A 24644-nucleotide genomic window follows, 5' to 3' on the forward strand; every position below is an offset into this window, starting at 1 on the left:
TTCTTGACATAAACAAGATGGGGCATAGTCACAGCAAGGACCTCTGCCATTTCAAATTAGTTAAAGCATCAGTATTAATTCTACATTAGCTAATTACACTGAGAAAAGTGAGGAAACACAATTTGTCATTTATACTGGTAAAAAACCCAGATTCTCAGCTTATTTTTGTAACTTTCTACTACATACAGGATTGTCCAGCCACAAACTATGGTTAAATATCCTTCCCATGATTGTATTATATGACTATAATATGTTCTCTCATTTTCCACATTTTACTGAAAATAAGACTGTGAAAACATTCAGCTAAGCAAAGGCAGCTGGAGAATAAAAGTAAAATCACTTTCTTTCTCTCTGAATCCAACATTACCTCTGCTCAAGCTGCTGCCATGGGGCTGCAGTCCCCAGGTGGCCCTGTCCAGCTGCAGGTACAGCCACTTCACTGCTGCTACACAGGCAATGCTACAGAGGTGATTTTACAGTCTCAGCAGTTCTACAAATCAGGCTTGAAGGAGACTCCTTGATAAACTGTTGTGACTAAAATGTAATTAAACTGACTCTTCAGCACAGCATTTCATACCTCTCACCATATTTAAATACCTGTAATACCCTCTAGGGAACACTGTTGTATGTGAGTACATACATAAAACATGACAGAATGCATTAATGATGCTGTGTTCCTCCCTTGTCAGGTGCCAAAGCTGCACCAGCTCCAGTTCCAGATAACCCATGGTATGGATTGTACTGTGTTCAATTAGGCACTTAAAACTCCAACAGGTATGAGTTAATTACACAAAGACTTTATTTGAAACCAATTAGATACACTTAGTAAAAAAAGAGGTGGATTGCAGCATGTAAGCTATTTTATAAATTTGTTTTTAAAGACTTATTGCAGTGAAGAAAACATACTGTTTAAGGTTTTCAACAGTCTGTAGTATTCTGTACTGTCTTACAGTAAGGCACTCTACATTGCATTTGGAAATCAAAGCTCTCTGCTTGTCTAGGAATCAACAAAGTGACTTCTGATTGGAGTATTCTGTACAGAATTATTCTCCCCATGCAATTATTCCAACTTCTGTAGCTAGAGCCAGGATATATGCTAATTGAATGGTAGTGTAATTGCAAAATGGAAATAGTTGTTTCACCTTTAGTTTCTGTCAGTGACATTTATATCAGCCTCATTTACAGACTTTTCATTATATAAAACTATATAATGGAAACTATAAAACTATATAACATTATATAAAACTTTCTAACAGATATAACAGAACCCAAGCTGTAACTGCAAACCAGAATATGTCTGCTCTCCTATTGCTCCTGGCTCTGAAGAACTAAGAAAATAAAGTGTGGGAAATGGGAGAAAATATGACACCAAGGTAACAGGCTATGATCCAAAAGCTGCTAAAAGTCAGCAGAACTCTGATGATTTCAAATTTTTTGAGATTTGTTTCTGTAAAAATGTGCCCCGTTCATTGTCCAGGAGGCAACAGAAATTACTAAATTTATTGATCTTGAAATACCCTCTCAAGTTAAAGGGTTATACAGACACCAGTTTCTCTGTAATAAGTAAATATTATCTAGGAGCAAAGTGAAAATTCTCAAACTGTACTCTTCAATGACACATTACCATATTAGCTCTGCTCTTCTCCCATATTCCTCATAGGTCTCATTTTCAGAAAGAAAAACGCTGTCAACAACTTCCTTGTTATTTAGGACAACAACAAACTGAGAGCTGTTCTGGGACACTGCAGTCAGAAATCTGTAATTCTGCTTGGGGAAACTTTATGAAACTATTTATATTTATCTAATATGGAAAAACAGCTTTTGGTACAGCCTACTTTTGCTTAGCAAGCATATCCAGCAACTCCTTCTCTATGCCCTGGCTGCCCAGTTCAGTTAAGCTGTAATATCTGTGCACCACCTTCTCCTCTGTCACAACCACCACTCGAAGGCCGTGTGTATCCTGTCCCAGCTGACATCCTATGGCTGATGACACCACCATTTCCAGGCCTTTGTAGGACCCTCCAGCATTCCTATGGTAATGCCCAGAAAATACAGCTGTAATGCCTGTTAGGAAAACAAAACAGAGAGTATGTATTTATTTAGTTACACCTTACAGGTGTCACATTTGCCTTCCTTCTTTAATGGCTCATCGAGCATAAAGTTAAAACTAAACCATTTACCCAAACCTGCATTTTCAACAAACCATTAGTAAACAGTAGTAAATAATTCTAATACTAATAAATAATTAAACAAATTTTACTGTCTCCACCAGCTGTGTTTAGGGTAACTGGACTCTGAGTTCTTTATGCCCACTGCAAGGTGTGTTTGTTGTCTCCCCACTCCTTTGCCTAGAAAGAAGGGACAGTGCAGAAACAGCTGGTTAAAATCAGACACCTGCCTAGAGAATGATGGGACTGAAACACAGGTTGAAAGGCCAAGAGAGCAGAGCTGCATTTGTCAATTAGCGAGAAGAAAATTTACTAAGGGTAGCTTAAACTTGTACACCCAAGTCAGTGACCTTAAAAAGTAAAAGGGGCAAGACAAAAACATGCATGAGAAGGTAAACTGTAGTAATTTCACAACACATTGAGGGTATCACAGATGGAACAGAGCTAGGTATATCAAAGAAATCTAATAAAGCAGGAGAGGTTGTGAGTTTTTAAGAAGAGGGGAAGAAAAAGAAGCAGCCAGGAAAGGAAAGGTTGACACCTGCAAGAATGAGGCTTGGAATGACATGAATTAACATTTATCAGGTATGAGGACAAACAAAGCTTCCCTCTCTATTTTTCACGACTTAAAGCTGTTCTGTTTTTGGTTTTGTTTTGTTTGTTTATTTTTTTTTTAATAGATTACTAATTTTGGACTTTATTGGAGTAAAAAATATGGAGTTTTTACGGAAATTTTGAAACAATTTGAAATTAAATGAATTGTGTAATCCTTACCTCCAAACCAGTAATTTCTACTTTTTGTTTCTGCTGTCTTGCAAGTACATAAACAAACAAATGGGTAGAAGCTGTCCTTGTTACTCTGAATGGCCTTTTTTGATTATCTTTACAAGTCAGATTCATGCTGCCAAATAGATTATCTTCCCCTCCCAATATTTAATAAATTTTAACAAAATGTTTTTATTACTACAAAATGATTAAACCTCCTTGAGTATGAGTTTAAAAAAAGTAATCTTGTTACTTCTCTTTCCTGTCAAAGTTTGCAAACCTCACAAGAGAGCTGAGAATGCAGCTTCTTCTCCAAGAGAGAACGTTCTGAGCTAGACAAAGCTTTTCATTCACAGCTTATTCCACCCTCCTTTGCCATTTAGCCTTTCCATGCTTTGGCCATTGGTACAGCTGAGCACCACATTAAATAGCATTCAGAGTTTAGTAAAAAATATTCATCAGTTTTCTTGCTCATTTAAGGGAGTGCATGTTTTATTTTGAATGGGAACATGGAGTTAGTTTAAACAGCTAATTTTACTAACAGGATTTGGGATTATGTTTTGGCATGTTTAGCCTAAGGTCCTTGGACCTTTGTTCCAGACTCTTACAACTTCCTGAAGCTGCATCTAATGCTACTTTATACTGTTGTGAAACAAAAAAAATACTGGACCAGATAGCTAAAAATACTGAAAATTTTGTTGGCAGGCCAGATGACATTTAAAAAATAAAAATCTATCAACAACTGATTTTGCTTTCAGACAGCAGAAATCCTGGAAAACAGAGGCAATTTAAAGTCAGAGAGTTGCAATGAGGAACATGCTACAACTTCACATAGAAGTCCTTATTTCTCTAGCCAGAAAAAACCTTCCACATTTTCTCCTGCAGTAGATTTAGACTCTTTCACAGAGATAAAGTGAAAAGGGAGGTAGGTGAACCCATCTTAAGGTAGCTGGCTAACATCAATCCTTTGCTTTTGTGGGAGTGAATGATCTGAAGACTGATATAAAATACATAAACTTGGCTCAAAGTATAGTTAAAAATTAAGCAGCTTGGAAAGCAAAATATAAATTATTCTGCTGTGGTACGAGCTACATGAGCTTTCATATTTCAAATCTAAGCCCTCCTCAAACAGCAGATGAGGCAAGATAGAATACAGAGAAAGAAGCCACCTTGTCACTGAGCAATGGTACAAGGGCCTTGTCAGCTCCAACTTGTCTGTTCCCCTGGTTTAGTGTCTCAGGGCTGATTGTCCTGCTGCTGGAACCACTCCTCTGGCTGCTGCATGAGGTATACTGGTGAGTAAGACTGCAGAACAACTTTGCGAGCTTGCTTTGACTCAGGTACACAAACCCAGAAAAACTGGTGAAGTGTTTTTACATCTTTGGAGAAAAAAGTCCCTCAAAAGGCAGTGGTGGAATACAAAAGTCAGTGCTGCTGCTATTGTAATAAGGTAACAAGGCCTTTTCAGTATTTTCTGCTTTTTCTGTGGGTAAGCAGAACTACTTTAGTCTATGAAAAAATTAAGAACAAGTAAGAATCATAAACCCATAGTGAGGTGCAAACCCATGTGACACACTTTCAGTGATATAAATAAGTACTTTGGAAGGGAATTAAGTTCTCTCTTTTTACTGGAAGAATCTGTGTCCTAAAGCAGCATCTTCCCAACATCCAGAGAATTTAACATCTTGATTTAAAAGAGGAAAAGAAGCCAAGACTTTGTGTCATCATATATGTTAACCAAACCCTGACTTAAGTGTAATTAGGACAATGGATACAAAAGTCATAAAGGAACTGTAGTTATGCTAAAGAAAAGAACGTTCCACTTGTCTTATAATTCAAGGAAAGATTTTGATAAACCTATCCTAGACAGAGACAGAGATGAGTAAGAAATTTAGCCCAGACTTCAGTTTTCAGAAACTCTTTAGTGCTAGTATTAACTCTAGTTATTGCTGGGTTACAGGATGTTACACCTTGAACAAGGAAACAAACAGGTCACTGCTGGGTACTGACAGGAGGCTCACTGATGGGGTTTTTCTGCAGGAGTCCTTGCCTGTCCACTCAGCTGTACTGCACCCACTCTGTGAGTTAGCACAAGGAGGAAAGCTGAACCAATCACTGCAGTAACACCAAGATGACAAGCAGGCAATTTACTTTGCTCTTGCTTTTGATCTTTAACATAAAAAGGATCTTAGAGATGTGGGCACTCAAATTTAATTCATTAATTTCAGATGTTTTTCTGAAGTAATAATGTCAAGTTGCTACAAACTCCCCCACCCCTTCCCCCTCCCAAACTCTGTGAGGAATGAACAGTGTCCTGGCAGATGTCATTTTTATAGCCCACCTTAATGTATCCCCAAGTCAGTCAAATGCATCCAGATATACAGTAAAACATACAGTCCCTTCCCACTAAAACAGAAGAAAAAAAGGTAGAACATTGATTTGTTTTTTATCACTGGATTCTTAAACAGCAGCTGGAAGCAGCATTGATATAAAAGCTGTATGAAGTACTAAAAAATTCCTGTGTAAATAAATATACAAAGAACAGCACCTTCACAAGCATTCATTATTTCATTTTTTATGAAATACACTGTTACTTGAATTTAAATGTGACTGGAGGTTTCAAAGTATCCATTTACTAAGAAAAGCAGGATCCATTACTGCAAGACACTATTCATATCTAATGGATTATTCATTAAAGAAAAAATGGATTAAAATCAGAATAAAGTAAAAAACTGTGCAGACACGCTAAAAAAAAAAGCAAAACAATTCACACATCCTGTATCTGTGATCATCATCATCATCATGATCATCTGGTGTCAGACTGCATAACAACATTGACACAGATTACAGAGTATCTGCTAAGGAAAAAAGGTCTGAACTGCTGTGTTGGTTTCATGACAACTGCCAAATCAATTTTTGATCAGGACAGGACTGAAAGCCAGAGATACAGGGCAGGCTCCACCCAGTGCAGGGCACCAGGTCTTGTTCTGTCTGTACTAAAACTGTTCTTGGATCATGAAAACACCTAAACCCACTGAGCTTCATGCCTCCTACCAAACATGGTTTTATGAATCAGTCAACATGTGAAAAAAACACAGTATCTTTGTAAAAAAAGGTTTAGATACAGGAATTGTTTCTGATTTTTAGTAAACCAAAGCTGCTCCCCTGCCATGCTATTTACCATCATTTTCTGATCAAGCATGAAATGTCCTTTTTAGTTCTGATCTGAAAAAGCTGAATCTGAAAGACAGAAAGATTTTCCTTTTCCAAAGATCTGATGATAACTCTTTTTCCCTTCAGAATAATGCCTCCCTACTAAAGAATGAAATACCTATTTTGGTACAAGTTCTTTGAGCCCAGAGCAGCCTACTTAGCAAAAATAATTCATGATGTAACAAGAAACCCAAACAAGGATTGTTCAAGAGTAATGTCACAAGATGGAATACTTAAATATGTTGATAAGCCTTAGACTTTTCATCAGCTCAGCCAAACAAGCATATAAACACTTTGGTTTTATGCTAATTCACAGACTGCATTATGGCCCTTGGGGCTGTAAGGCCACACAGTGGCTGTGGCAAGGCAAGAGAGGAGTGCTGAGGAGGGGAATTACCAGCTCATGCAGTTCAGCCTTTGATGCTACCTGTTTCACATGTAGAATCTTTACAGCAGAACTCTATTTTAATAAAATTTCAAACTAAGATCATATTTTAATTTGGATACCTTTTCCCAAGTCAAAACCACATTATGAACACTTGACACATGGTTTCTATTGCAGACATTTTTTAAAAGGAAATTCAGAAGCGCCTCTGAAAACTTTCCTGCTCTCTCATTTGTTTCCTGTGTCTGTTCTAAAGCCACTTCATCAAACAAGCAGAGCTTCACCAAGCTCTTGTTGATTTCCATCTTCCTCACTTTAACAGCTCTGGAAAGTTCTACAATTTTTACCAGCATTTCCCATCTTCACTTTTTCTGTTGGTTCTCTCTTAAGGCTTTCTGATCCACACCAGCACAATGTATTAAAAGGTGCTTTTCTTACAGAGAGGGTGTAACAGGTACTGTTCCACTGCCTCACTGGCCTGACAGGGAAAGGTGTCTACACAAGTGTCTGAGACCTGCTCTGGACACTGCACAGAAAAGGCTGACACAGAAAAGGATCACGAGGCTCCAAGAGATCCAAGCAGGATCGGAAGCAGCTGCCTATGTACATCTATCACATCCTCACAGGCTGCAGCAGCTCTGATTTTACAGATTATTCTCTGTAACTGTGGCCATCTTACAGCACTTAGGAGCTCCCAAGTAATCCAAAGCAGACGAACATTATGAAAGAAACCAAGTCCTAACTGAAATGTTCACCACCTTTTTCAACCCTGGAGATACTGAAGAAAACGACAAGAAAACTTTAGCTATCCAGTGTTGTTAGCACACTGCTGATTATATTTTTGACAAGAAGGTGAGAAAATACTTCATTACACAAAAGGAAACTACAATTGAGTATCATGCAGGAGCCGGTTTGTTTGTTACCAGGAGAAGCTGAGGTTACTTTACAGAATTCTGAAAGTGCAGCAGACTCCTTCTACAAATTACCATTTATCACTCAGAAAAACTGTTCTGTGACACCAGGAAAGAAGGTCAGCATGATTTTGATGCAACTGCATTGTAAAAGAACAAAGGCATTTAGCTGTGTCTCATGGACAACTCCCCTGGGAGTGATAACATCCCTGTCCTAGCTTATTGTGCAGCTGCAGTCCTGTAATTCCCAGACTCCCAAGTTCCATTACTTGGGACTCTACTGCTGTCTTCTGTAGCTTAGAAAAGGACATGAAACACTGGGCATGATTTCAACTCCACTTGGGCAGGAAAGAAAGGGGACTCTGGTCTGCCTTCACTGTGTGGCCCAACAGCCACATCTTTTCTATTCAGTGTTTTGATCAGCCATTCTATTTCAAGAATAGTTACATCATGTTAATGTCTCCATTTTAAACAAGAAATACTAGCCAAATAATCTCTTTGCTTTGTTAAAAAAACAGGTGTATTCTGTAACCATGTAACAGTAAAATTTTGGGAAACAGGTACATCTCTTAACTTCTTCAAAAATTTACTGTTTTATAGTTTAATTCTAGAAATACAGACTGAGCCCCAGTCTCTAGGGAAACTGAGTTGCACATGACACAGGATGGAATACAATGCACCCACGTTTACCTTGAAATATAAAAAAACATCCAAAGAAACATGCACCTGGAAACAATTTTTTTCTAACATAATCAGATAATATTGGGTTGTAATTTAGACTTGAACTAGTTTAAATTCCAGGGGTGTCTGACTTCAATTTCTGTAATTACACTCACTTCTACAGCTTGATTCCAAAATCCCCTGAACTCAAAAGAAGCTGTTTTCCAACTCTAGTTCCAAATGTACAAACCCCATTTCTGAGACAGGTCTGCTGTGTCCAAAACGTGACCTGACCTCGCCTTAGCTGGAAATCAAACTGCTCAACCCAGCACTATGGACAGAGTGAAAATATAGGAAAAAATTGCCAACATAAAAATAAACCAAAGAAAAGCAAGCAGATTTTCCAAATTAGGAGGAGAATGCCTGGAATAATCAGCATAGGCAATCAGTAGCATGCTTTATTTAGACTGAGCCTTCAATTAAATAAATGCTTTTCTCAGCAAAAGCAAATGAGACTGTAAAAGAAGGAGAAGGCTAAATTAGTGCAATATGAATGACATAATAAATATGTAATGGGTACAGTACAGACCTTGCCTCTCTTCCCATGCTCTCTGTAGAGAATTTAGGGAAAATAAGGTGGTTCTGACTGAACAATGAAATTTATCACATGGTTCAGATTATCACCTTTTAAGTGCTGATTAATGAACTATTTTTTACAGTAACTGCAGACATGAATCAATGCTCACTGCATTTCAAGTACAGGTTGATGGCTCTCCACCCAGACTGCAGGTGAAGTTCAAAGCAAACAAAAGGAGACATTTCTTCACAGAGCTGTGAAATACGATATTCCCCCCTGCAGACCATTGTGAAAGCTGGCAGTTTTCACAAATCAACTGAACAAATCCAGAGAAGAATCACTAAATTGTATTATGTTAATAACACTAATATGACACAGTAAGTCCTTGAAACAAAAATTCTTGGAGGTGAGAAGAAGCCTGGAAAGAAATACTATTACGCACTTTTCTATCCTGTGCCCTTCACAAGAGTTTGGGGAGTAGAAGCAGCAGGAGACTGGGCTATTGAGACCCTCATTCTGGTCCCATTACTGTTCAAGTTTAATGATAAAATTAGATTTAAATAGAGTTATGTTTATCCAAAAATCTTTGTCACCACACAAATCTCTTTCTCAGTCAAGGACTGAAGAAAGAGGACAGACTAGAAAAAGCTGATCCTAGATACATTTGTCCCCAAAAGTGCAGGAGCTAGAGAGGAGCACCAGGAGAGAGCCAAAATGAAAGCAACAGGTCGAGATGCTGTTCTGTAAAGCCATTAAATTGTATTGGAAGATCTGAATGTTATCAACACTCTTGTACCCTGTCATAGTTTTTTCCAAGAGAGGAAAACCAAGTATCCAGGCCCAGGGAGATGCTACTTTGAGATGTGTGTGTACACCCCCAGATGTAAGAGTACATAGGTATTTTGTAAAATGCAGTGTTTCTGGCAAATACAACCATTTAAGTCATACAGATAAATTGATCTTGAACATTTTCCCTGGAGAATCAGGCACAAACTGGCTTTTCTTTCTTCCTTTCACTTACAGAGTACAGCTGCTGTCTGAAGTGCTGAACAATGTGGTCGGTTCAAGAGTAATATCTGTTCTCACAACAATTCTGCACTCCAAAACGACGTTCTTTCAGCTTCCCTACAAGAGCCACATTAACCATACACATTTTTTGTTGCACCTTTTTTTCTCCCCTTGGGCACATGGTGCACCTCATCTTTTCAAGACTCCAGTGCTACACAAGGAATGATAATATTTAGAAGTCTTTGAAAACAAAATCTCTTCAGTGGAATAGAATTGATTTTATCTCACTGCAATTTCAGAGTGTTCACATTGCCTCATCTGCTAAGCAGGTGTTACAGCAGCAAACAAAGATGTGAAAGCATCAGTCACAGCACTGTTAACTGCTCAGTGTTCTGGCAGTTCTCACACCCTGTTATCAAAAAAAGCCCCAATAACTTCCCAGCACCAGTAGAAGGAAACAGTCCTACTGGTAAGTATTTGGGATCAACATTCTTGCTTTCCTAAGCTCTTTGGTCAGCCCTCAGTAACATACAGAATTATTACATGTAGCCATTTTAAAGCTCTCTGTTATCCCTCCTCAGAAGAGCTGTATGAATAAAAGAGAACTGAGTAATTAGAATTTACATTGCACAGCTCTATAAGCATCTCAATAAAAATATCCCATGGATTCTTGTTTGCAAACATTATCCTGCAAATGTGCAGGAAACCTCTGCCTTATATTTGCTTTGTACCCTAAAGAATCAGGAGTTTCGTGTGGCTGGTGGTCAGTGGGTCTGTGTAAGTAGAAGACAAAATATAATTCTGAAAAATGTATTTATGTCAAAAGCTTCTTTCTATTAGACAATACTAAATAGAGCTATATAGAAAAGTATTTTAGTGTCACTTGTTTTTCCTATATAATTCCGAAAAGCAACTGGCACAGCCAAAGGGTGATTCCAGATCACCTAATTAGAGCACTGGTTTAAATAAGCCTTTAGAGGTCCCATCTTGAGAAGGTCACTCCAGCCTTCAAATTTCTTTTTGTGAATGCCTCTTGTGACCTTTCAGTGGAATTTACTTCCTGTTTTTGTTACTTTTTTTCCATTTGAAAGTGATGCTTTCTCAGAGAGCTGACAGAAACCTCAAAAAGTCCTGGACTGCTGTGTGCTCTAAGCATCAAGGAGTAGCTTTAGCCCAGTGGATAAAACTGATTTCAAAAACTTATTTGAGAACAAATATTACTTAATGTCCTTATAGACTATATGTATTTTGTACTTGCTACTGATACTCTGGAAAAAAAAATTTAAAATCTATGTCTATGTGTTATCTCCATGCAAGATTTACATTACCATACCTGGGGAACTGTTCTTACATAGAATATATCACATGTCGTCACTCTACCTGGGCCATAAGGGCATAATTACAACCTTGAAAGAGGTTACTCTAAATCACTGAAGTTGAAAGTATTTAAATTATCTTAAATACTGACACATAAGAACTGAGATTACTCACTCAATGTATGGGCTTTGCCAAAATCAAGGTCTCAATGGCAGGAAGATGAAAATATTACTCCCCTGTCAACTCTGATTACACAACAAAGAAAATAATGAAACATAGCATATGTTGTCTGGTAAATTTTAGAAACAACAGCTTTCAACACTCCATGCTTTAATTTTGTGCTCAAATATATCTCAGCTGTAGATGTTCTGAGAGCTTCTTCTTCCTTTAACACTGCTCTCCTGTCACAACATTTCTAAGAGGAGAACGTAGATATATCACACTCTTTTAATGAGTAAAGGTGTTAGAAGTTACAGCACCTCTAGTCACAAATATAATGAAAATAATACACCATTTAATGAAGTTAGTTATTTTTGCCCCTATGTGCATATTAAGTACTTTTAACCACATCTGAAAAATTGGTTTGAAGACATTTGGATGAATTTAAAACTTTTTAATTAAAAGAAGCTGAAGACTGTAGGGAATTTCTTTCTGTATATTTCTATCTCTGGTCTAGTTATTTTCTCTAAGATGCATCATCTCTCAGCTATATAGACCACTTATATTCTTAATCTAACTCTGAAACAAGATCTTTTTCCAACACTTTTGTGAAAAACCATTGTGGAAAACCATAAAACCAATTTAGGCTTTATTAAACAGAGCTTCTAAACAAGGAGCTCACTTAAATGCTTTAGCTGATTTGTGCCATTAAGAAACATTTATTACTATATTATATTAACTAATAAAAGTAATGCTCAGTGATGGTTCTAAGGACAAAAAGTCTGTCTACATATCACTAAAAATACCCCTACTTTTCAGTTCATAGAAAAAAAATATTTAATGCCCTAAGAAAATTTTACTGGAATGAGATATGTAAGAAAAAGTAGGTCTTCTATTACATAAACTGCCTAATTTGAAAACTAAATTTTCTGCTTATGTTTATCAAACACACATGACTTGCAGACCAGATTTTTGGCTAGACCATTACTACTTCTTTATTTTCCTTACAGTGCTATGAGGAAATCTATTTATATCAGCACTGTAAAATCCTTAAAAGCTGAATATGCATTTCATGCAGCAGAGTCGAGTGACTCCAGCAGATCTTACTGATGAGAACGTCAGGTCAGCTCTTTCACAGTTCTTGCACACAGTTTTTTTCTGTTCTTAACATCTGCATGTAGAAGAGACAGAGTTTTGACAACTTAGGCTTAACTTGAAGAAGTTGTAACAATATACCTGCAAAAAGGTATCTCTACTTAAATGCTAAACTCTGTTCTCAATTAAGTTGGTTTTCACTGCAACTGAAATCACATTTTCAAGGACAATAGTCATAATACATTTAAAAAAAACATGGTCTAGCAGGATTTCTTACACATGCAGCTTATAAGTATGGTTTAACTTTGCACAGTAGTAATACATATTTACAAGTGCCAGATTTTCAATTATAAATATTTATCATAAGGACATGATTTTATCTTTAATTAGCCCAACTGTTAAGGACACTTCTAATGTGAGAAATGTAATTCAGTATTTCATACCAGATGTAGCCTCTACAGCTAGTCTTTTATCTCTGCTTGTAATGAGCAGATACTTACACCAAAACCATTACGTAACAAGGGGTGATTAGAAAGGAATAACTACAGAAGATCTGGGCTTTGGAATTAAAATAAGAATTTTCTGAAGTTGCATACCTCAGTTTAAAGTACCTGTGAGCATGTGACCATATGACCAATATGACCATACTTTAAGTATGTGACTATTTCCTACACAATCCATATGAATTTCTTTGCTCTTGGAAGGACCTGAAGTACTAAATTATCTTTCCTTTCCTTTCCTGTATGACTCCATGTTTGACACTTCTAAAAAAGTTTAAACAAGAGAACTGGGGTAGTTCCAGGTTTGATCCTGGGTATAAACAACTGAAATATAGTGCCCTTCTAATAATGCCAAACACCCTAAACCATGCATGTTAGTGACATAATGACACAACAAACACGGTTACAAGCACTGAAAGCTGCAAGAGGCAGAAGGGAGGAAGGAAGGACTGGAGAGAGGTTTGGGAGAAGAATAGTGGCAGCCTGGTGGTCTCCTAAAAATGCAGACTGACTTTCTTTTTCCAGAATAAATAGTTATACCAAATTTCTATATTAAAAATAAAAGCAAAGTATGTTGGGATTTCATTAGCAATATTTTGTGTTTTAATCCTCCAAGAATGTATGAAGTGAACGGAGGGGAAAGCAATTTCATGTCTGATGATGTGCTAAACTTGATCATTCTTTGGCAAAGCAGAGGTTCAGAAAGCAAGTGGTGTCCTTGTATCTTTGTGCCTCTACCCCACCATGCCAACAGCCTCTATGCAACCCGCGGAGACCTCTGTGGTCTCACAAAGCCTGCTCTGATATGGAATAATAAAATGGAAACAGAATGCACCTGTTACTAAGGTAACTCTGAGCCAACTTTTGATTCAGCTCATTCTTCTCAGCAGTCTCAGTTACTGAGCTGTCTGTTCTCTGTATTCATTTCATTAGCAAAATGTTTGATTATTGACTTGCAAATGTTACCTATTGACTCAGTGTATACTAACGAGCATGCCACAGATCAGTGTTTAAACACACTCATTAAGGAACCAAACAACTTGTAAGAGATGGGAATGAGGGACACAAGAAAAAATGATGGAGGGAACAGAAAAGTGGCATAGAAATTGTTTGGGAATTTCTTCTCTAGAGTTGTATTGCTCACTTCCCACTCCATTCCTTTCCCCCATCATTTGAAGCCTTCCCAACTTCAGGTTAAACTCTGGATACCCTTCTAAGAAACATGACAATGCAACAACAATATTACAATGATAATGTTTCTTTTACCTCTTGATGAATCCCAGTGTTGAGCGTTGTCAAATGTTAGTAAAACAACTGGATGACAGAAAATCCTAGAACAGAACTGCTTTGGTTCCCACATTAACATAGGATACATCCATGAACTAGGATGTGCTGTAGTCCATGGTACACAGGCAGTCACAGCTGCCTAGCTCTTCAAGAGCAACACTTCCCACTGTATTAACACTGACACAAAAATGAAAAAAGATATAAGGTGCTCTCAGTGTGTCTCCTTATGGGGAAAAAAACCCCACTTGCAAATCTTGAATCTGCAGATATATCAGTGCCCTGGAGAGCCCTCAGATAGCTGTGAATTTTGGCCCCACTGATTTGAAACAGTAGGAGATTGAGAGCTTGGAAATTAGGCTGAATTAGATGAGGCCAGGCTTAACAATTAGATGGTAAATTAGGAACAAGATCATAAAAAATTTGCATTGTTCAGTAATCCAAATAATGTGCTCTCTTATAGATACAGAGAAAATGACATTCTGACGCAGTGATGGCAGGGTGGCAGGAAATTTTGAGGAACTGGCACACTCCAGGAACATGAAGGCAATTACCAGAAAACAATGGGAACAGCATGGAGGAGTAGCTGCATACTGTGTCTGTCTCCATGGTGCTCAAGTGGCATCACACAAAGCTGGGGGACTTGGTACAATTACTCATGTAGCACATGCTTCACCTGCCCTCCATCCCAGACATGGCCCCTATTAGAAACGGATGTGCAAAGGATTGATTTTAGCAGAGCAAGACTTGTTTTAACACTGAATAAATCTGGGGTGCATTACACTCTTGGTTAAAATTGGTTCAGTGTGGGAGAAAGCAACCTCCAAGGTAATTGTGAATTCTGTTTCCATGTTTTATGTAAAACATGAATTCTGTATTTTTCTCCTATGGCCATACCTGATCTTCCCCTCTGTAGGCAGGAAAAACTTAGGTTGTCTTGTATCTGTCAGTACTTGCAAAATAGAACCCTTGCTATTTATGTTAAAGAACTTTTCATGTTTAGCTTTTTACTTTTCACTCAGAGTTTTAAATTTTGTTTGGTACTTTTTACAGGTGAGTAGATTCAGTTGATAATTCTGATTCTCAGGAAACAATGAGGCTTATAAGCTGTATTCAAAAATTCCTTGGAAACAGTACCATTTCAGTTAAATGTATTTTGTCTGGCAGCAGAGCCATTAGCAATTTGAAACAAAAATTCAAGAGTAGGAAAGTTTGAGAAAATACCTGCTTTATGAAACTTTTCCATTATCTCCTGACGAACTGATTTATCCAAGTTGAAATAATCGTTGTCTTCATCAGGTTTTCTCAGAAACAGAGGAATGTGCTGAAATACAATTATATGCTTGCATTTCTGGTTTGCAGCAGCAGCAAGCTGCTCATCAAGCCAGGCATCCTGGGCTTGCCTTAACTCAGGGCACTTGGAAGAATCAGAGTATAGCTGAGAATTCAATACAAGAAAGAAAACACCTCCAACCCAAAAGCTGAAGTAGTCATCTCCCCAGTTCTTGCAATAATCATCTATGGTTTCTCTTGTTGGAGTGTTGCCAATATCATGATTCCCACTGACAAATACCAGTGGTATGTCCTGGTCAGTGTTTTTCAGAACATCCTTTAAATCTTGCTCTTGGTTTTTTTTCCATCGACTTCCTAAAGGAAAAAAACAAACCAAAACATTTGAGTATTTATGTTTTTTTTTTTTTTTTTTTTTTCTCACCTTCATAGTTGGCTTTTGTTTATGGAACTGTGCATAGTAAGAAAATATTGTGTATTAGATGTGATCATGAAAACATCTCCACTTTAGCCCTGTCCCTCCTTTAGCAAGGCCTCAACCATTTTCAGCAGCTGGCCCGAAGGCAGGCTCTGGACAGGACCTAGCAGAGAGCACAGCAGTAGCTGATGCCATGGTCACTGCTTTGCACTAGTAGGTTCAGCTGATTCTTTTCATCTACAGACTGATGATGTGGTGAAAAAATGCAGCAGCCTTGGATGGTGTAACAAGGGTAAAAACCAGGTCAACTTCTGGCTTATATTTTATGACTGTGCAACAAAACTAAGGGTTGTTGGGTTTGAGGTTTCATTTTCTTTATTCATTACATGAACTATTTTAACAGCAAAAATTTAATCAGTGTCTTGTGGTGACTTATTTATATGATGAGTCTCTTTTAATGATAAGCATGACATTAAATTTAAAAAAAATGTAGTTGTGTACTTTGCTAGTTTTCCCTGCATCTCTGCCTTTATATTAACATGCATATCCATGCAGGTACTCTTCTGGATGTCAGGAATTTGTCCCTGCCTAAGAAGATTTATCTTATTGACAGATTGATTTACAGTCACTGAAAAATTTAGAAAGGAAGTTTTAAAGGCCAGTTACTTTCTTCTAATGATTACAGAGGTTTTCCTATGTTTTCTCAAGACTAATCTTTAACTAGAGGCTACTGATATGATTATTATTATTGAATTAAATGAACATGTATACTACACACATGCCTTACACACAGAAATGCCTAAATGGGTTCCTGTATTGCAACTATGAGATAAAAGGAGTTTTTACAATTTCTTCAAAATACTTTGATGAATATGTTGAGAAACACTGACCCTTATTAACAAGTATTTTGTTTTACATACCCTGCAGTTACAGGCTTTAGTACCATCTTATAGCTATTACCAAAATCCTACAGCTTTTGAAAAATACTGAGAAAAAAACCAAACATATTAGGTATAAATTATGGCTAAATGTAAGGATATTGATATGAGGTGCATTAAGTCAGAATCCACAACTCTCTTGGGTTTAACTGCTGCAGAGGATGGAAAGCTATTGTAGGAAAATCTTTGAGTAACTTGACAAACAGTGGGCATATGATACCCAGGGGACTCTAGAAAGTAGTGGAGAGCAGATCACTTTTTGGGGTATATTAATGGTCAGTTTAGGCTGTTCTGGTTAATCTCAGAAAAAAACCAAGGCAAATAACATCTATATTACTTGGAGACTCAGAATTTTAAAAAATAATACCAAAAAGTCAAATAAACCTGGCACACTGCCGTCCACAGGGTAAGAAACCTGGCTGAGAGCGCTACTTTTACTGCAACTTCCCATTTTCCTATGGAAAGAGTTGGAAATTTCAAGCTCTAAATATGAAAATGTATGGGGAGGAGGGCAGGGAAATCCAAGAGGGGAAGGCTCTGTTCAGATCCATGTAAACACATTACACCATGTTAAACTCCACGCTATCACTTTGGGAAATTTAGCTAACAGCTGCAAAGTATAAAGACATTTATGCAGAAGTTACAGAAATAATTTGCAAAATTATGTATACCCCTTCCCAGCGGTGAAATTCAAGCTCTAGAGACTAACATTTAGATTAGATTTGTCGACAGCAGGGCACTGATTCCCTCATTTAATGAAATATTATTTCTATAGCAACAGAGAAACATACTCAGTGTTTATTGCAGAAAACAGATTGCTCAAAATGGAAAACAAGGTCTTTGCCCAAGAACCTAGGAAATCCTCCTAAGGAGAGACTGGCTGAGAACAACTGCATCTTGGCTTGACCTTTTCTTGGCAGAAGGTCAAAATAACTTCAAAAGAAGAGAATCCCATAGAGATAAAAGTGGGAAAAAGTAGATGAATTTCTCAGGACCCCTTAGTGCAGTGCTGGAGAGGAAGGGCTTGGATGTCCCACTGGCCCTGAGCTGCACGACCACAACATACAATGTGTGCCACAGGAGCTCTCCTGAGGCACCTCCCCCTGACTTTACAGCCCAGGTAACAGGTAAAGAAGATGAAGACAGGGGTAAAGAAGGAAGCCACTAGAAAATTAAAGTGGTCCTTGCCACAGTATAAAAAATTATCCTTTTAATCTCTCTCAGGCACAGAGCTATAATATCTAATTATTCCAATTTTTATGAAGAACATTTCTGTTTGATGGACATGCATTTCTTTGGCTTAGAGAGAGCTTTTTTGTAGGTGAGCAGGAAATAATATAGTGCCAAAAGGCAATACAAAAAAAAATTATTTGTGAGTGCCAGGGTAGATGCAATTGAAATAAATTTCTGTGATGTTTATCCTGGCATCATGTGCAGTGACATTTTTAAATCCCGGGCCACAATTTTCTGTCTTTATGTTAGGTTGTGTAAATAAAGACTTGCCCTGAGATAAATGGCTTCACAAATTAATAGCCCATAAAGGGCAGCTTGGCTTTTATGAAAAACATGAAAGTGAGAACTGTTGCTGGTGCAGTTGTATAAAATTTCCCACAGCTTCCAGTCTATCATTTTTGGAAGCTGAGTGATGTGAACAGGAGCATGAAGGTGCAATGTCACTGTGCCTGTTGTTTTCTGTTGTGTATCCCTGTTTGCCTTGCACTGGACAGTACTTTTACAGCATTTTTGCTGGAGCTGTCTTCAGTCAGCAGAATTACAGATTATTCTGCCAAAGAAATAATCCTTTATCTACTAATCCTTAGTTACAGTTTCCTTTGGTATACCACAGAAGGGTGCATCACTCTAAGATTGGACTGTTTAGTTTTTGTAAGGCACCAGCTATTAAAAACAACTTAAAAAATTGTTTCCCCCCAAGCTGTATCTGCAGTGCTGACGGCAATTTTTGTATAACACAATCCTTCCCATATAGTAACCTCCATCACCACTGTATCTTTTCCCCTAGAAGTATACAAATGAAAAATTATCAATTAATTAACAACAGCGCCAGTTTTTCTACTGATATGAATCAGGAGGGGGAAAGAGGGGTGGGATTATGATGGCATTATGAGGTGGTACCCCCAGGCATTCTTGGCTTGGTGTTAGGAGAAGTCTAAGTACTTCCCCCAAGACAGGAGAAGCCTTTAGCTCAGGCATCTTCAAATAATTTAACAACATGCAAAAAAGTGGCACAATCATTTCCGGGATTTCTCATTACTTGGTCTCAGTATTTTAATGTATCTTAAGTGTCCCAAAGGACACTCCTTAGAGGAGCTGCAAACACATTGTTTTTTAATGGAAAGAACAAATTTTCAGTTTGAAGAAGAAAAAAAGAGAAAAATTAAGTTTTATGCCAGCAACACTCTTGAAAGGCCCTGATATGACAACTGCAATCTGTTTAACATTTAACCCAAGAGACTGACTATCAAAGAACAAGAGCTACATTGCAGACAAAAATACTATACAAAATATCATATAGAAATAGTAACTACATTTGATAAAAGCAAAATAGAAAATGTCAGAACACCACCAATGAAAACCAGATTTAGAAAAACATTGGACCCATTCTTCTGTAATTTATGATACCATAAGTACTCTGACATCAAAAGACAACTAATTATTGTTGAAAACAATCACATGACTGTTAAAAAACAACAGGTAGATTGTTTTCCTGGGCCTTACAGTGCATCACAGTTGCTTAAATCAAAGAGTCTAACTATTTTGAGCACTTCCTGTTCTTGAGACATTTGTCCTATTTTGTGTGTTTTCACGACTGTCTGCAGTTGCCCTACTCCTCCACTGAGAGGACCTCCCCTAGCACTATTCCTTAAATTTCTAGGGAGGAGGAGAGTCCACGCCTCAAACAAGCTCTTTTTTAGCTACACTGGAGGAAATGTAACTGCTACCTCCATGTCTGTGGGAAAGCAGCCTCCTCCTGTCTATCCAGGACTGCCTTTCATCTCTGCTCTTGTCTTGGATACCTGGCTGTTGGCTCCAGATTAAGAGGGCTACAAGAAAGCTCCTACATCATCCCTGTCTGCTGACCCATCCCCAGGGACAGCCCCACTGCTGCCCCTGTCACTTGGACTTCACAGGTCCAAACCTAATGGTATCACCAACACCACATTGTACCTGCCAGGCTCCTTCTGCAATTGCATCTGATTGCTATGCACAACATGAACAAAAATCTGAGCTCTGATTTTGTCCCTTCTCAAAACACCAACCCACAGCATCCCTTCAGAGCACTGATGCAGATGAAGCTTCCCCACTCCAGAACTCTGACACCATTCCTCACTGTGCTGCCTTCTCTCCTGCCCTTCTCCATCTCATTAGTACAGGTGACTCCTCCTGACTGCCAGGGCCAGACTCTTCCCTCTGCTCATCTGTTCACAACTGATCATCCCATAAAAGCAGTGATTCACTCATGGGCCATGAATGGAATGAAACACGATGATCTTCACTTTTTTTTTTTGTCCTAGGATTCTACAAAAATGTGATAACGGACAGGGCACTGCATAGAACGGAAAGACCTCTCTGGCCACCCAGTTCAGTCTTACTGGTGCTCTTCATTGTTTCTTCCTTTAATCTTAAAGCTTTCCCTCTGGTGTCTGCTGTAATGAACTAATGCAACACACTGCGTCACTCCAAATTATTACATGCAAGAATAAGCTGATCCATTTTAATAAACCCATTATGGTCATGTTCTGAAATAGGTTTTTTGCTTTAATCTGCGCTGTAATAGCTAAAATGTCTCCTCTCTCTTCTTTAGACATATATATTTCTAATCTTCAAATAGCCTGAAGACAATTTTATGATGAACAAAAAATTATGCAGTTAAAAATAAATGTAAATATGACTGTATTCACTCCTGAACAAACTGACTGCTCAGTCTAACTTACAAAGAACCTCATTTCATTAGTTCCAGTGAAAAGCAGAATCTGGAATACTCATTTGTCTACAGCTGTAAGCGACTTTTTCAGTACATTCAAAACAAATAATAATCTGTTCTGAGACTCAAAAAGTGATCACACAAAAATCTCCCTACATGAAAACACAAATTAATTTTATTATATAACTTTGGGCATTAAAACAAGAAGAAATTTTAACTCTAGTTTAAGCTAACAATTATTACATTAAAGCAATGACAAAATCCCTAACTGAACAAGGAAACCTATTAGGGGATCAACTGCTCCTGGTTCCAGTGCATGACATTAGATATAATGACTGCAAATGCTGACATTTTTCTGAGTGCCAGCCACACAGGTGCCCACTTAACAACCTAATTCATGGCATTTACTGCTCCATGTTCTACTGTGAAAATAAGTATTATCCTTCACTTAAGCTCAACTCTGCTCTTATCCTTACTCATCTCCCAGCAACGCAGAGCTGTCACAGCAAGCACAGGCCACCACTGCTGTTGAGTCTGTGCTTCTGATGAAGTCATCACAAACAGGAAAAAAACCTCAAAGCTACAGTACCAAAAACAAACTTAATTAAAAAAAAAAACAACTTCATACCAAGATCTAGTACTCGTACTAGATTTTTAGTACTGTCTCTAGTACTTGTATTATAAAATATAAGATCTGAGAAAATTGTGTAACTAATTACGTCCCCAAGGTTTTAATATTCAGAGATACCGATCTGCCAGTCGGATTTCTAAATTCAACTGTAGACTAGACTAGAGAACGTGGTCTAAAATACAAATAAATATATACAAGCTGAAGAAGAAACATTTGTTTCTGACAGTCCAGTGTTTTCTCTGCAATATGTGAAGTATGTGAAGATCTCTGATGCTTCCCTACTCTGGGCTGATTAGAGCAAATTTAATTTCACAGTAAGCTGTTTGAGGCTTTGAACGCTCCATTAGGTTTTACTAGAATCAGACAATTACTACAAAATGTTTATTTATGCAACCACAGTGGCATTTCTTTAAACAGTTATTATTAGATATTTAACAAATAATGTGCTGCTTACCCAAATTCTTAGCTATTATTAATCAACACTGGCGTAAGAATTTGGAGAAGAAAATAGCCAAGAATCATTCTGGTTTGGATACCATCCTACCAAGCATATCAGAGTTAGGCTACAACAGCAGAAGAAATAGATGCAGTGAGTTTATTCAGATTAAGCTACCTTGTGGTCAGGAAATTAGGTCACACCTAAACACTGCCCTATTGATCAGGCAGTGCTATATTAATAGAAATGTTACTCTGCACTCAAACAAATACAAACTTTACCTATATCCTGATTCAGTTATAAACATTTTAAAGCCTCTGCTTTTCTGCCTTGCACCTAAAAAGTCGATCTGTGTCTTTTCTACTTCATGCTCTATTACAATTCTCCACTGACAAAGATTCAGGAATTGGGATTTAGCTGACAATTTTGCTGAAACTGCAAGTGACGCTGGAATACAGCTGCCTCCACCCCAGCTGTGCCACAGCTGCTGGGAGTTAAAAAAATACACAAACCTGCTTTTGTTAGTCAACCAAACAGCCAGTTCAAATGGCAAAAAAAGCAAATAAAGGTGAAATGCTTACAGTCATTTTTAAAGGTGGAACCATAATTTAACACTATTTTTTAAACCTGCTCATATACCCATTATAAGGACAAAACAAATCAAACATCAGCATTCATACTCTTGCCTTCTAGATGAGAAAGCGATTTTTTTAAGAAGTACTGTATTTTTAGTTAAAATTAAAACTTGACAAAATATCTCCTTACATACAAGCCTCACTTAAGGACTAGCAGTGCAGCCTAATTTTATCTGGGCATTTTTTATTTTAAATTAATGATCCTTCATTTCAGCAAAACTGGTTATTTAATGGTAGTTTAAAAGCAGTATTAAAAGCAGTTCATAGATTTTTTCCTTTGTGGAATGTCTTACCAGATCACTGTATATAGCATTAAGAACTTGAATTGGACCTGACATTTCTCTGTAATTTATTCAGTTCACAAATGTATAAATGGCAGCTTGTGCATTTGCATGTAGATTTCAGCATTACATTCCTATCTCATCCTGTGTGCAAAACCCACCAGCAGCAGATCTCCAGCTCCCAACACCTCGGTCCCTGCAGTGTGACCACGCCAGTCCCACGTGACGCAATAAAGCACGAGTGCTGCACCCGCCTCGCCAAGGACAGACTGCTCAGCTGGCTGCAAAGCAGCTGCAAATGCACAGCCCTGCACACGCTGGGCAACGCTTCCTAACGGAACAACACACATGGCCAAATGACCATGGACTTTATCAAGCGCAGTAAAACGGAACATTTCCTCAACACACCTTTCCAGTAGATCCTGGACCAAAAGACAGGTAGGATTTCCTGGGACGTAGCAACTTCAGCTCTTACACAAACCAAGTATTCACTGACCTTTCCTGGCCAGCACAAGATGGTTTTTTAAGTAAGGAAGTTCAGAACATTCACAAATAGGTTTTAAACAATAGTGGTTTGACTAGGAACATTTGCTATGGTGTGTGCTTTCCCCAGTTTAGAAAATTAGGCAAATTAAAAAGGGTTTTTTTTAGCTACTCTGTAAGGTATTTGCAATTATATGCTGCAGCCTGTGTCTCAAGATTTATTGTCTATATAAACTACACTTTTAGGAGGGAGTCACTCCATATTTAACAGAAATAAGAGACAAATATTTTGGACCACAGCAGTTGCACATCCAACTTGGGCAGGAGAAAGAAGCTCATGCTAATCCACTTGTGATTCTCCCAGGAGAGAGGATGCCTTCAAATGCTACAGTGATTATAAACAGAAATGAAGCCATCCTGCTGTCTGGCCACCAGAACCATCAGCTCTCATGTTCCTCAGCTCTGCAGCTTGCCCATTCTGAATGTAAATAACTTCACTCTCCTCTGCGGATGTGTCACAGTTCGTAAGAGGGACTAACTGTATAAAAGCCAGTATGCCCATATCATCTCATATTCTGATCATCAAATTGTCAAGCAGGAGTCAAAGTACTGATTTGAAAAACTGTCACTTAATTGCTGTCTAAATATGAACTCAGAATCCCAACATTTGGCACCTGTTTTTAAAATCTTGTTGCGCATCATTGCCTGTTTTATTATATGAAGAAACACTGCATGGGAAACAGGATAGGGTATACAATTTTGAGGAGACATGCAGCCAGCAGTTTCACTTTTCACAATAAGAACATACTGTTGCCCAAAATTGTAATTAGCTGAACTGAGCTGATGTGCCTTATTGAGGCTTTATGGAGGAGTTAAGAGCGTTAGCGGAACGTGTGAATTCTTGGGGGAAAACGCAAACTGGTGATGCACACACACAGAGATACACACAGCACAGCATGCAGGCAGGGGGAGCTGGCTGGCACCAGAAAACGTCCCAGAAGATTTGGGGCCCCTGGAAGCAGCAGCAGGACAGCCACAGATCCTGGCTGCAGGCAGGGGCCCTGGAGGCTTGAAGGAGAAAAAGCAGGGAGAGAAACAAAGGAAGGATACTGGGATAGGGAGAGCACTTGCATCTCCTGCAGTCCCACAGTGATTCTGTCAGTGACAATTCTTTCCCAAATTCCCTGCTTTTTACAGGATGCCAGATGTCGAAGGTAAGTCTGTACCTTTCACCAGCACAAGCTGCTGCAGCTCTGGGGCCTTGCCCAGCTGGTTTTCCCCCATTATACCAAGCAATCTTCTGGCAGCTCCCAAGGCTGCAGTGCCTCAATGACCACGAACACATCAGCAATGAGCTGTGTATAGTTTGGGCACCTCTGTTTCCAGCTTGTCTATTGTCAGGGCCTTTTCTGTCACCTCCTGTTTAAACTATTCACGGTAACAACACATGCCTGGGCTCAGAGCCTGAAACACACATTAGATGGCACAGTAAAAACATGAAAATATGTAACAGACACAGTCCTGGAAGATCTTACAATCCAAGAATG

General features: G+C 38.3%; 1 protein-coding gene across 4 annotated transcripts in view; it reads right to left on the minus strand.

The window, feature by feature from the left end:
- Nucleotides 1-775: 775 nt before the first annotated feature.
- Nucleotides 776-24644, minus strand: part of CPPED1 (calcineurin like phosphoesterase domain containing 1) — a 38821-nt gene continuing 14952 nt past the window's right edge. For all 4 annotated transcript variants that reach the window (XM_056503610.1, XM_056503612.1, XM_056503611.1 and 1 more), the window contains 2 exons: nucleotides 15267-15689; nucleotides 776-2064 (listed from right to left, as the gene is read on the minus strand). In XM_056503610.1, the coding sequence (XP_056359585.1) occupies nucleotides 1832-2064; nucleotides 15267-15689 (656 nt within the window). In that variant the 3' untranslated portion in view covers nucleotides 776-1831. The remainder of the gene's footprint in view (nucleotides 2065-15266; nucleotides 15690-24644) is intronic.

This window comes from Oenanthe melanoleuca, chromosome 14 (genome assembly GCF_029582105.1).
Source record: "Oenanthe melanoleuca isolate GR-GAL-2019-014 chromosome 14, OMel1.0, whole genome shotgun sequence".
NCBI lineage: Eukaryota > Metazoa > Chordata > Aves > Passeriformes > Muscicapidae > Oenanthe > Oenanthe melanoleuca.